This window comes from Heptranchias perlo, chromosome 5 (genome assembly GCF_035084215.1).
Source record: "Heptranchias perlo isolate sHepPer1 chromosome 5, sHepPer1.hap1, whole genome shotgun sequence".
In the NCBI taxonomy this organism is placed as follows: Eukaryota; Metazoa; Chordata; class Chondrichthyes; order Hexanchiformes; family Hexanchidae; genus Heptranchias; species Heptranchias perlo.
Window position 1 is genome coordinate 69,832,774 of NC_090329.1, and position 13,209 is coordinate 69,845,982.

Here is a 13,209-nt window from a genome sequence, read left to right on the forward strand (position 1 = left end):
GAATAAAGCCCCTACCACTTAGATAAAATTTGGGATAAATTCTGGGTTCTCCATACATTGTTTCAGCATGGCAAACCTCCACATGTTGGATAAGTCCTCGTATCTTTTACAGAGATCGCTATAAAATCATCAATGAGACTTAGTGTTTCTTAAGGTTCTTCATTATCAGTTTTTTTTAACGGATTTTCTTTTCTTTTCCTTCCTATAAATGATCAGATTTTAACCTTTAGACTGCTGCTAGTTTCCTGAGGCAGGCTATTTCTGATGATTTCAGCTCACGGTGAATCTGAAATAAACTAATATCAGGAGTAGATTTAGGTAGAGAAGGAAAAGGATCTGGGAGTGAACATTGATCATTCACTGAACATTTTGAGTCAATGTGAAGCTACTTTTTAGCAAAGTGATGACTTGGCTCAGTGAAAGCCCAGTTGCCTCTGAGTTAGAAGATCATGTGTTCAAGCCCTACTTCAGGACTTGGGCATGTAGTTCAGGCCAACACTTCAGAGCAGTATTGTGGAACTCCACAATACGTGAAAGATGACACCTCACAATACAGCATTGGTGTGAAAGTTTTCCATGTTAGTATTTGAAGAAGGTAGGGGAATATCCCTGGGGCCCTGGTCAACATTTATACCTCACCAACAAAAAGAGATTACATGGTCAGTGCTTTTTTTGGGGACCTTGTGTGAAAATTGGCTTACATAACAATGGTTATGAAGCACTTGGGATATCTTGAGGAAATTAAAGGTACTATATAAATACAATTGGTGGTAGGATTCACATCGGGAGTACCTGTTTGTATAAATCACAAATGAGGCCTTATTTGGAATATTGAGGGCAGTTTTGGGCACCCAAGTTTTAAAAGGACATTGAAGCACTAGAGAAGATTCAGATAAGAGTGACAAGGAAATTCAGGTCAAAGTAGCAAAAGTATCAGCCAGCAGGAGGCATTCTTAGAGGAGAGAGTTTTCTGTGCTACTGAGTTTTGTGTTTTAATGTTTATTTCTCCAAACCCTCCCCTTGTCTACTTGAGAATCAGTGTACTCTCCCATTAAGGGTAACTACATTCGCCTAATCAGTGAGATGAGGATTTAGGTCAAGTCCTTTGAATTGGAGTTCAAGTTTTTACTGCTAGCACAACTAGACCACCAGAACTCACAAATCTACTTGGAGTGCCAAGAAATTAAAGGAAATTCCTTCCCTACACATGAATTATTCTGTTTAATTATGAGCTGTGCATTGTATTTGTATTATGAATTGTGTCCCTCTGGAATGTGTAGTACTCAATGCTTATAAAGTGTAAGATACTGGCTTGACTATTAAGTTTGACTTCTTGTATAGATAAAGATTGCTCCTAGTAAGTTGGGAACCAGATCATTTTATATGTCTGTGGAATGATGACAGGAAATACATATATATGATATTTCCTGTCATTGTTCCATTCAAAAGTCCTATATCAATGTTTCCTATGGGCTTTTCAATCTTAATTATATCTACATTTAGTGACACCTGTCCTGTCACATTAGGATTGTCCCATTAATGGGCTCAATTTTAAACTTAAACTGCGGGTGCGTTGGGGGTGGGGGGCTGCGAAAATTGCAGAAATGCAGAGCGGGTTCGGAAGCTGGCTCCAACCCGCCGACTTCCGAGTTTCCCACAGACGCACCTGTGTGTGTGCGGGCATCCCGAATCTGGAAGTCCCACCTGCAATTAAAGCTGGCGGGATGATAGTTAAAGAACCAAATGTACTTCATTGAGGTACTTAAGGCACTTTACTTGTGACATATTAGGTAGTCAGCACGATTTTTTACTTACCTGGGTGGCTTTCCCACGGCTTCTGATTCACACCTGGTGAACCCAGACGTGAAGGGCCGGATCAGGCAAAAAAGAAACAAAATAAATTAAATAACAAACCATTGCACAAAGTTAAAACACAAAATCAACCTACCTTTCCACCCTGCTCCGATGTCCAATGTCTCCCTCTCCAATCTCCCCCTCTTCCCCACCCTCCCCCCCTGACCTTCCCCTCTCCCCCCCGATCTTCCCCTCCCCCATGTCCCCCCGATCTTTCCCTCTTCCCCCTGATCTTCCCTTCTCCCCCCCTCAAATGTTCCCCTCTCCCCCCGATCTTCCACTTTCCCCCACCCCCCCCGATCTTCCGTTCCAGCACTGGATGATGTCTTGCCCTCTCTCTTCCTCTTCCCCTCCGTGTCCCCCCCCCCCCCCCCCCGCGTTGCAGCTCCTGTCGGCAGCCAGCCTGTCAATCAGGCTGGCTGCCCAGGCGCGAAAACTGGAAAGAACTTTAATCACCATTAATTACATTGCAATCGTGTCGGAAAAGGTAAGTTTTTTTTATTCGGGTTTGCCACCCGCACCTTCACACCCCCGCTGCCAACCCGCCACCATTTCAAAATTGAGCCCAATGTGACAGGCTGTGACTCTGTAGTTCCATGCTCTGGTCACCAGATGGTATCTTGGGACAGATTTGCCAATCTTCATTTGAATATTTTTAATTTTCCCTTTTTCCCTCATTAACTGAAATTTCTAACTTTTAATTTAGGGGTTTAAACAAAATTTAAAAAAAATAAAAAAGGAATTACAATAATATGATGAAATATATCAATTGAATTGCCTTTTGTGTCTTTTAAAGCTTTCATTAAAGTTTTTATATGAAGGTGTCAGTCTGTCTCAAAAGACTGGGCTTCAATTAGATATTTTTATCTCACAACACTTAAGAGAGAGAGATTTCATTCATATCTGTGCATTCTAAGTATTTGCAGTTTGCTGATTTTTCCAAAATGCAATCAATGCATCAGCAGGAATTGAAGGTTAGAGAAGTATGCTCCCTCTCCCTATGAGAACTTGAGAGTTTCTTTGCTTTTTCCAAAAGACTTTGAAAGAAATGGGAGATTGAATTATCAAAGCTTTTATTTCAGGCAACTGATGCATTAATATAAATATATTACAATTGTGCTTTTCTTATTCTGAAGTTACAGAGAAACTAAAGCAACACATCATAGAATCATAGAAAGGTTACAGCACGGAAGGAGGCCATTCGGCCCATCGAGTCCGCGCCGGCTCTATGCAAGGGCAATCCAGCTAGTCCCACTCCCCCGCCCTATCCCTGTAGCCCTGCAAATATTTTCCTTTCAAGTACTTATCCAGTTCCCTTTTGAAGGCCATGATTGAATCTGCCTCTACCACTCCCTCGGGCAGTGCATTCCAGATCCTAACCACTCGTTGTGTAAAAAAGTTTTTCCTCATGTCACCTTTGGTTCTTTTACCAATCACCTATGTCCTCTGGTTCTTGACCCTTCCACATTGGGAACAGTTTCTCTCTATCTACTCTGTCTAGACCCTTCATGATTTTGATCTATCAAATCTCCTTGCAATCGTCTCTGTTCCAAGGAGAACAACCCCAGCTTCTCCAGTCTATCCACTTAACTAAAGTCCCTCATCCCTGGAATCATTCTAGTAAATCTCTTCTGCACTCTCTCTAAGGCCTTCACATCTTTCCTGAAGTGCAGTGCCCAGAACTGGACACACTACTCCAGTTGTGGCTGAACCAGTGTTTTATAAAGGTTCATCGTGACTTCCATACTTTTGCACTCTAAGCCTCTATTTATAAAGCCCAGGATCTCATATGCTTTTTTAACCACTTTCTCAACTTGCCCTGCCACCTTCAACAATTTGTGCACATATACCCCCAGATCTCTGTTCCTGTACTCCTTTTAGAGTTGTGCCCTCTAGTTTATATTGCCTCTCCTCGTTCTTCCTACTGTAATGTATCACTTCGCATTTTTCTGTGTTAAATTTCATCTGACACGTGTCCGTCCATGCCACCAGCCTGTCTATATCCTCTTGAAGTCTATCACTATCCTCCTCACTGTTTACTACCCTTCCAAGTTTTGTGTCATCTGTAAATTTAGAAATTGTGTCCTGTACACCCAAGTCCAAGTCATTAATATATATCGAGAAAAGCAGTGGTCCCAGCTCTGACCCCTGGGGAACACCACTGTACACCTCCCTCCAGTCCAGTCCGTTCACCACTACTCAACAGAAACAGCTTTGAAAAAATAAATAGCTGTTTGTGTTTTTTTGTTGATGATTAGAAAAGGAAATAGAAACTAAGAATATGGATTTTTTTTTAGTCAATCATCATTTCTCTCTGTCCTTTTCTGCTTCTCCCACTAGCGTCTTTCCTTCTAGAAGGTGGTAAGGTGGTATGGCATAGTTGAATGGGAAAAGGACTCAGACCAATGGCTGTAAGCTGCATTTGGGGTCGGGGTTGGGGGGGAAAATGTGGTCCTCAGTGGCTCCCTCCCCATCCCTTCTCCAATCACTCATGGTTCCCCCCTCCTTGTTCCCATCACGTACCCTACCGCTACACCTTCCCACTACCCATTCCTGTTCCTAACACCTCCTTACTCCCCCATCGTCTTTGAACGACCCACTCAACTCCTGTACCTTCCCCTCCCCATCCTCCATGGTGTGGCGATGCCGGTGATGGACTGGGGTTGACAATTGTAAACAATTTTACAACACCGAGTAATAGTCCAGCAATTTTATTTTAAATTCACATCCTCCGTGGTGGCTTTCTTCTCTCCTATACCTTTATCCACTCTCCCTACTCACATTCGTTCCCCTAAGGGTGTGTGTTGAAAGGCTAGAGGACTGTCCAATCTCAATTAGTTTCCCTCCTCCCCTCCGCCTCCTACTCTCCCTATCCGTTTCTCTCAAAGAGGCTTAGTTTATTTTCAAAATTCAACTTAAAAAAAAGGAAATCAAATGCTTTTCTCTCTATTTGCATCTTTCTGATTGTCTGCCTCTCTACCCCTCTATCTTATAGGTATATGCAAATAGTATTGATGCTTCTGTCAACAAAACATAGGTAGATAATTAATTGGCTTCAAAATTCAACTGTTTTTTTCAAAATTTGAATTCATTAAATTAAGAAAGCACAGTCTCTGCCTTTCACCTCTTTCTGTGTCTGTCTTTGTCGATGATCCTAGTCTTTCTCTCTCACCCTCATCCATCTCTGACTCCAGTCTCTCACTCCCTTAGCTTAGTACACTTTTGAAAGTTTACAGAACACAAAACAAAAGCTCCATGTATGTAATCGGAATGCTGTCCTTATCCCTCTATCTCACATACACACAAAGGGACGTAATTTAGACTTTGTGTGATAGTGTGAAACGGGTGATATTGAATCAGCCGCATGTTATACATCTCTCCCGATTTTTATTTCTATTAACTTCCCGAAACCCCCTCCCTGTTAATTACCTTCAGCCGCCCAGTCTTCACCTGCCAGTTGCTCTGCGCCCTCTTCACGCCCGCTCTGGAGCAGTGCCATTTAAATGAAGCTTGGTAGTTAAAATATCCTGGGCCTGAAATTTAGGTCAGCGTGACCACCCAAAACCTGCTCCTATTTAAAATCAACCTCCAAGTTACTGAGAAAAACGATACTGGCCTATAAAAAATCCAGAAAGCATTTTGAGTGATTCATGAAAACCTGGCAATTAGATGTATGGTCTGAGTAATGTACTTTCAAGCGTAAAATAGCAACTGTTGTGTGTCACACAATGTGACACCTTTAACATTGAAAATACACAGCACTGCCTACAGGAATAATAGGTATTGAAAATACTTATAATGAGTTTTCAATGAAATGTGCATCCCGCATACTCAACGTGATATATAATAGATAGATATCTGTAATATGTTAAGTTTTAGGAAGTGTAACTGAGAAGTATGTATGATCTGATCACAGACCTATACAAGTGAAACTCCTCACGGATCTTCAGAAAGGACTTTACAAGTAACTCATTGAACCTTAGCAGTGGACAGAATGCAGCCCATTTAAAGACTGCACATATAGAAATGAAGCAATTGTTATTGGAAAACATGCCAGCTAATTAAAAATTGATAAAAATTATTTTAAAATAATACATTTTTCTAACATGTCTTTAGTTTAGCGTATGTAGCATTGAGAGTTAGGTCAGGAATTGCACAATTTGGTACCATAATATTTAAAGTTGTATTTTTGATCTCACATTTATAGTTCATTGAAACAGAGTTGAATATAAAGAAACATTATCTACTTGTTATGTGTTAATCTTTTTTTCCCTAATTTGTTGTTGGAATCTATCTAATCACATTCACTAAAATTAAATAAAATGCCATTGAAATGAACATTGATGGGTGTAGTGCTAATACCAAGGAAGTTACAAAGGATTTTTGCATAAATGTATGATTTGATTGTGCTAAGCAGTAATTAATATTTTTCACACATTAGTGGTCAAACTAAAAAATTACCATCATGACACCTGATTTCTTTTTCCCTTGTAGTCTTCATTAAAACGACGTGGTAGTAAAGACCTGCAAAAATCTGAAAAGAAATCCCAACAGGCCACTCAAGAGGTATTGTGATTACGCTTAGACATTAACCAATTTTTCAAGTAACAGCAATATATCTACACTGTATCTATACTATATAAAGTAACCTATGTTTATAATAGAAAACATTTATTTGTAAAACCAAATCATTTCACTGTGTATCAAATTATTGTCAGAGGGAAATTGATCTCGATGAACAAATATAAAATGTAATTAGCAATATCAATAATAGGTTTGTAACACATTTTTTACAGTACTATGTCAATTTTTCAATGGACTTTTGAAGACTAACTCTGATTACAGGAACTTTACTGAGTTGGCATACCATTTTGAATATTTTGTACTTTTTCGGATTAAATTGTTCATTATTTGGGTTTATATAACTTATGGGGGCCAATTTTTACCACCCCCATCGAGTGGGAATGGGCCAGTAGCACTCCAAAAGTTGCGGCGCTGAATTTATTGCCCCGTTCTCACTCATCATACACCCTCTGCCATTTCTAGCTGACCCTGGAAATGGGCGGCCAGAGTACCTACCTGTTTCAGGCAGGTGCCTCATTAAGGTACGCAGATTGGTGTCCTATGATGTACAGTATATAGGAACCTGACACAATTTTCCAGTACCAATGGGTAACGCATGCGCTGCACATGTTACACCCAGTGGTACTAGGCGTAGAACAGCCTAACTATCAATCCTTAAAGGGACTGCTGCAGGCTGTTCAGAAAAATGTTATGGGTAAGTTTTTTATTGAAAGATTTCTGTGGAGTCAGAAGGAGCATCAATACCGACACTGACTGCCAGCCCCTTCATGCCCCCCTCCCATGATTGCTTCCCCTCTTTACCTCTAACTTCCGACTAAGCTCTGTGAAGAAGTCGTCGAATTTTGTGCCCCATCAGATCAGCGAGCTGCCTTTGAACGCTAATTCATCACCCACACCTCGCCAATTCCATGCAAGTAAGGTCCAACCATCAAAGTGACTCAGGCCTCATGCTGAGGTCATTGAGTTGGTGGCACAATCACTCTAGTCCACCCAAGTCCACTGAAAGTAAAATTTGGCCCCATGATGTTCTAATTTTATGATAATATCCTTAGCTTTGCACTTCTTCCAGCCTTTTAGATGTCCTTCACAGCTTTACATCAGCAGTGGCAGTGCAAAGTCAGCTTTGGGAACTGGGAGTAGAAAGCGGAAGTTGCCAACACCAAATACCACCCCAAACTCATGCTGCACGTCCACTTTCGGTTGGGCATGAGGTCATTTCTCCGCAATCTCACCAAAAACCAACGAGATGCTGATCGTAATGTGATAATGAGCAAAATAATGAACTCCTGAGGGCAGTATGCACACTTCCGAGTTTTGCGAAAGGAACACCCATTATTTGGGCATCCAACATGTTGGAAAATATTAAAGGAGTACAGATTTCCCTTAATGTTATAGCGCCCCACTGTGACAGGACTGAACAGCCTAATTTGGAAAGTGTTTTTATGTTCAGTTTTTTTATGTTTGACCTTCAGAAACTTTGCCAGGGACTAGTGTGCTGTCTGCAACTATTTCTTTGCTCTTACTTTGCTCCCCAGTGTGGGGATCTCCATTGGAATCACAGTGTATTTATATTTCCTGCAGGAATAAGAGGAGTGAATTAGGGATGCCTGGAAGGTCAGGTTGCATTTCAGGCACATTTAGTGTATCATCAACTACCTTCCAGCCATATATATCAATTACAGTGATTATTCCACAGATATATGTGCCTCAGAAGACCACACTTCAGCAGAGAAGTTGTGATAGAGCTGTGCCACATGCTGGAAATAGACCTGCAACTATGTTCCAACATAAGCACAGCATTTTCAGTAGCAGAAGAAGCCCTCAATGCCTGTGCACTAGGATACTCCATGGTAACCACAGGGAACCCCACCCACATCTGCCAGCCTGGCATCCACAGGTGCATCCATCAGGTAACTGATGCACTGTCCCCAAGAGCCAGCTAAACGAGCTGCATCCCTATGGACAATCAGCAGCACTACAGCCATACTATGAAATTCTTTCACGTGGTTGGATTTCCTTAGTCAAGGGGGTCATAAATGGAACAACTCCAATGCCTAAATGAACCGTAAGGGATATAACTCCCTCACCATACAGCTACGTGTGACCATGAGCACAGAATCATATATGTCAATGCCTGCTCTCCTGACAGCAGAAATGATGCCTTCATCCTCAGGTAATCAAGAGTGCCTATATTATTTGAAAACAATTTTACAACACCAAGTTATAGTCCAGCAATTTTATTTTAAATTCACAAGCTTTCGGAGGCTACCTCCTTCCTCAGGTGAACGATGTGTTTCCACATCGTTCACCTGAGGAAGGAGGTAGCCTCCGAAAGCTTGTGAATTTAAAATAAAATTGCTGGACTATAACTTGGTGTTGTAAAATTGTTTACAATTGTCAACCCCAGTCCATCACCGGCATCTCCACATCATATATTATTTGAGTCACAAAGATGTTTGCTAGGTTGCCTGTAAGGAGATCAAAGATACCTTTGCAGCCAGATCTTAAGATACCTGTCCAATACCTGCAGACTCTGGCTGAGGACCACTATATAGCCACTGGTATCGTAATTGAGCTTACAGTTGGGAGCAAAAGCAACTTTTGAGGAACATTGACTGGTCAGGCAGTGGGCTGCAATATAGCTTTATAAAAGTCTTTCATTTCATCATGGTGTGCTGCATGTTGCAGAATTTTCCCCTGTAGAGCAGCATCCGCATTGAGCCTCCACAGGAGGCACAGAACTTGCCATAACCAGGAGAAGATGCCCATAAGCAGGAGAATACAGAAGAAATGGCCATAGAAATGGCAACTGAAATCAGTGAGGTGGCTGCTCGCTGAGTGTCAGTTGGTGGATATTGGGACTGAGGTAGCCCCCTACCTTCTTGAGTTGGTCCTCAGATAACCCAATTCCTGGATCAGATGTATCTGCAGCTGCAGAGGCTGCCTGGTTCTGTGCAAATTCTTGCCTGACTAGCCAGTGGAAGGAGGTGGCAGATGTGTATGCAGCAGTTCAGAGAGCAGCACCCTCATCCATGTCAACTCCAGTCATGCTTCTGCTCTGTGACAGCAGATCTGACGGCAACAGTGAAACCTGTGAAGTTAGAGTCATAGAGTTATACAGCACGGATAGAGGCCCTTCGGCCCATCGTGTCCGCGCCGGCCATCAAGCCCTGTCTACTCTAATCCCATATTCCAGCATTTGGTCCGTAGCCTTGTATGCTATGGCATCTCAAGTGCTCATCCAACAGTTCTTAATGTTGCTTCTCTCAATGTGATCTACAAGCATTTGGAAACTAAAGGAGAAAGCACAAAGGGCTTTACCTGTGCGGGCTCCATTGCAGCTGTTCCTTTAGTTGCCATATGCTTCACTGTGGCCCGCAGTGCACTGAATGCATCATTCATCCCTGAACAGATGCAGCCTGGGTATGCCTCATCCAGAGTGGCCTTTAGCTGTCCCTGGTTGATGGCACAGTGTCCATTGACTGTAGCATGCTTCTGTGTACAGAAAGCATCCTTCTTTCAAAAGCAGGTGCTGTAAGGGAGAGGTTGGAGGCTCCCCCCCCAAGCAGAGAGTGAGTACAATTTTTATCTATTCACTCACCCACTCACTGTCTTTGTAGGTAGCTGTTAGGATGTCACAGGAACATTGTGGCAAAATAGTCATGCATGATAAGCATCGAAATAAGTGAAAGATAGTGTGAAGGGACTGAAAAAGCACAATGTGCTTGCATACTTCGGAGTCCTACTTAAAGAATATTTTGGCGCTTGCAATTTATTTTAAAATCACAAGCTTTCGGAGATTATCTCCTTCATCTGACGAAGGAGATAATCTCCGAAAGCTTGTGATTTTAAAATAAATTTGTTGGACTATAACCTGGTGTTGTAAGATTCCTTACATTTGTCCACCCCAGTTCATCACCGGCATCTCCACATCATGACATCTGAGAACCATGGGCTCTTGGTGCTTCTCTTTCAATCTGTTCCATTTTATCTAATATTGAATTGTAAATTGCACCTCAACAACCTTCCCTCTTTAAAGACACGAGCTTCCATTATCGGTGTTACACAAATTGGGAGATCACCAATTTAATGTTAATGTAGTGGGCCGTAAAAATCTGAACATGGCCTGCCTTCAACTAAATAGGTGAACTTGAAGCATGCTGCGTCCTTGCTCTCCGATCTGCACCTGGACCAGCTGATTTACGACATGATCTTTAACAAATGCATGTTCTCAATGCATTCTGGTATTATTTCAATAACTTAATATGAATATTAAATTGAATAGTGTATCTCTATGATCTTATAGTTATCTTTAACTTTTCACATGCCAGTGGCTGAAATTATTCATTCTAATTGGCTTGTAAAGTCTTCTGTGTCAAGAAAAAAATTAAAAACTGAAACAATTGTACTATTTAGCTGATTCTCAGCTGTATAAAGTTATCTTTACTTGTTTGTAGTGATTCATTGATCTCTGTTACTTCAAGTGACATGGGAATTTTTTTTTGTTAATTATCCCCCAAGGAGGACAATGACGATCTAAAATGCCAACTACAGTTTGTCAAAGAAGAAGCAATTTTAATGCGTAAGAAAATGGCAAAAATTGATAAAGAAAAAGATAGACTTGAGCGTGAGCTGCAAAAGTACAGATCTTTTTATGGGGATTTGGATAGTCCTTTGCCAAAAGGTGAAGCAGGAGGGCCTCCTACAACCAGAGAAGCCGAACTCAAACTTCGTCTCCGACTGGTGGAAGAAGAAGCCAATATCCTAGGGAGAAAGATAGTTGAGCTTGAGGTTGAAAATAGAGGAATAAAGGCTGAGTTGGAAGATATAAGGGGCCACTATGAAAAAGAAGGAGCAGGTGGTGAAGATTATATTAGTGTTGGTGCTTCTGCTTTTCGGGATCAAAGTGAAGCTGTGTCAGAACTAAGGCAGAACTTACAGCTAGTTGAGGATGAAGCTGAATTGTTGAGACGAAATCTGGCTGACTTGGAAGACCAAAATAAACGACTTTCAGCTGAAGTCACTAAATACAAGTATAAAACAGGAAGCGTGCAGGATGCTCCCAGGAATAATGATAATTCCAAAGTTACAGAAATCCTCCAAGAGGAACTAAAGGCAGCTAGGATGCAAATCAATGAACTCAGTGGCAAAGTCATGCAACTACAATATGAAAATCGTGTACTGATGTCCAATATGCAACGCTATGATCTTGCATCCCATTTGGGCATCCGTGGCAGCCCCAGAGACAGTGATGCAGAAAGTGACGCAGGAAAAAAAGAAAGTGATGATGATTCACGGCCTCCTCACCGAAAAAGAGAAGGGCCCATTGGTGGAGAAAGTGACTCTGAAGAAGTCCGCAACATCAGGTGCTTACAGACTCCACCAAGGTCTTTATTTTCTACAGATGGCAGATTGCTTCAAAAAAACCTCAAGGATCGACAACAGATGTCAGACATACGGCTGGAGGCAGAGCGACTGAGCAGAACTATAGATCGATTGATCACAGACACAAGCACAATTATAACCGAAGCAAGAATTTATGTAGCAAATGGTGACCTATTTGGCAGAATGGAGGAAGAAGATGAAAGCAGCAGGATCAGAGAACATGAACTTCTCTACAGAATCAATGCTCAGATGAAAGCATTTAGGAAGGAGCTGCAAACTTTCATAGACAGACTAGAGGTTCCGAAAACAACAGATGAAAAAAATACAGAGGAACCTTTGTCTGTCAGTCAGGTAAGCAAGTTCAACATCAAGTATTTAATATAGTTAAATGTTGACATCTTCATTGTATTATTTACACTTTTATAACATTCCTTGAAATCTGGTGGGTAATTATTGGCCCTTGCATTGTATCTAACAGCAAATTTAGCACGAGAGGGTAGTTTGCTGGACTTTAACAGCATTTAAGAAAAAATATTTCTTGAGCAGTGTCATAATTATGTGATCTAAATGCAGACACATGTTCAGATAGGTTCCCAGATAACACGTGATGCAATATTCCATAGATTCAGTTAAATGTTATTCTTAAGTTCACAGATACCTTAGATAAGTTCAGTGGTGTACACTGCAAACATTACCCATCTCTACTTACAAAGTTTGACAGCAGCCATGAATTTTATGCAAACTATATTGAAAGTTGTTTAATATTTTATCTGCAATACTATATTGTTAAAATGATATTGTGACATTTCTATCACCTGTATTTATTTTGAAAACTCAAAATTGCTACTGTTGATATGTGTATGTTCCGTTATTTAACAGTAATTCTTGCTTTTTGTATTTACCTGCCCAGATGTTTCAACCTATTATTTTACTTATTCTCATCCTTGTATTATTTTCATCATTGTCTTACGCTACCATGTTTAAATTGGTTTTTCTTTTCACACTTTTCTTTGTTCTGTAGAAACCCCATCTACTTCAGTATACTACCTTTTTAGTTTGTTTATTTATTTTAATACCTCATCAAGAAATCAGCAAATACAAAATAACACACGTAGTGATCAAGACATTACAGAACCACCATATGCAAAGCTTTGTAAAATACTGGAGACTACCAATTTTCAACTGGATTGTTACATGAAGCCATTAGGTGAGTGGTTTTCTAAATTGTTCCTCTTTTGGCTAAGTTTGGTATAAGGGTATGAACTCTTAAAACAACTTTGCTCTACTTAAATTGTTCCTCATTTGGCTAAGTTTGGTATAAGGGTATGAACTCTTAAAACAACTTTGCTCTACTTAACTTCCAATGTACATTGTTTATAAATTTAA

General features: G+C 40.8%; 1 protein-coding gene across 1 annotated transcript in view; it reads left to right on the forward strand.

Moving 5' to 3' along the window:
• Window positions 1-12,207, forward strand: part of LOC137322164 (microtubule cross-linking factor 3) — a 37,188-nt gene extending 24,981 nt beyond the window's left edge. The window contains exons 5-6 of the mRNA XM_067985279.1: window positions 6,349-6,420; window positions 10,960-12,207. Of these exons, the coding sequence (XP_067841380.1) occupies window positions 6,349-6,420; window positions 10,960-12,207 (1,320 nt within the window). The remainder of the gene's footprint in view (window positions 1-6,348; window positions 6,421-10,959) is intronic.
• The last annotated feature ends 1,002 nt before the right edge of the window (window positions 12,208-13,209 follow it).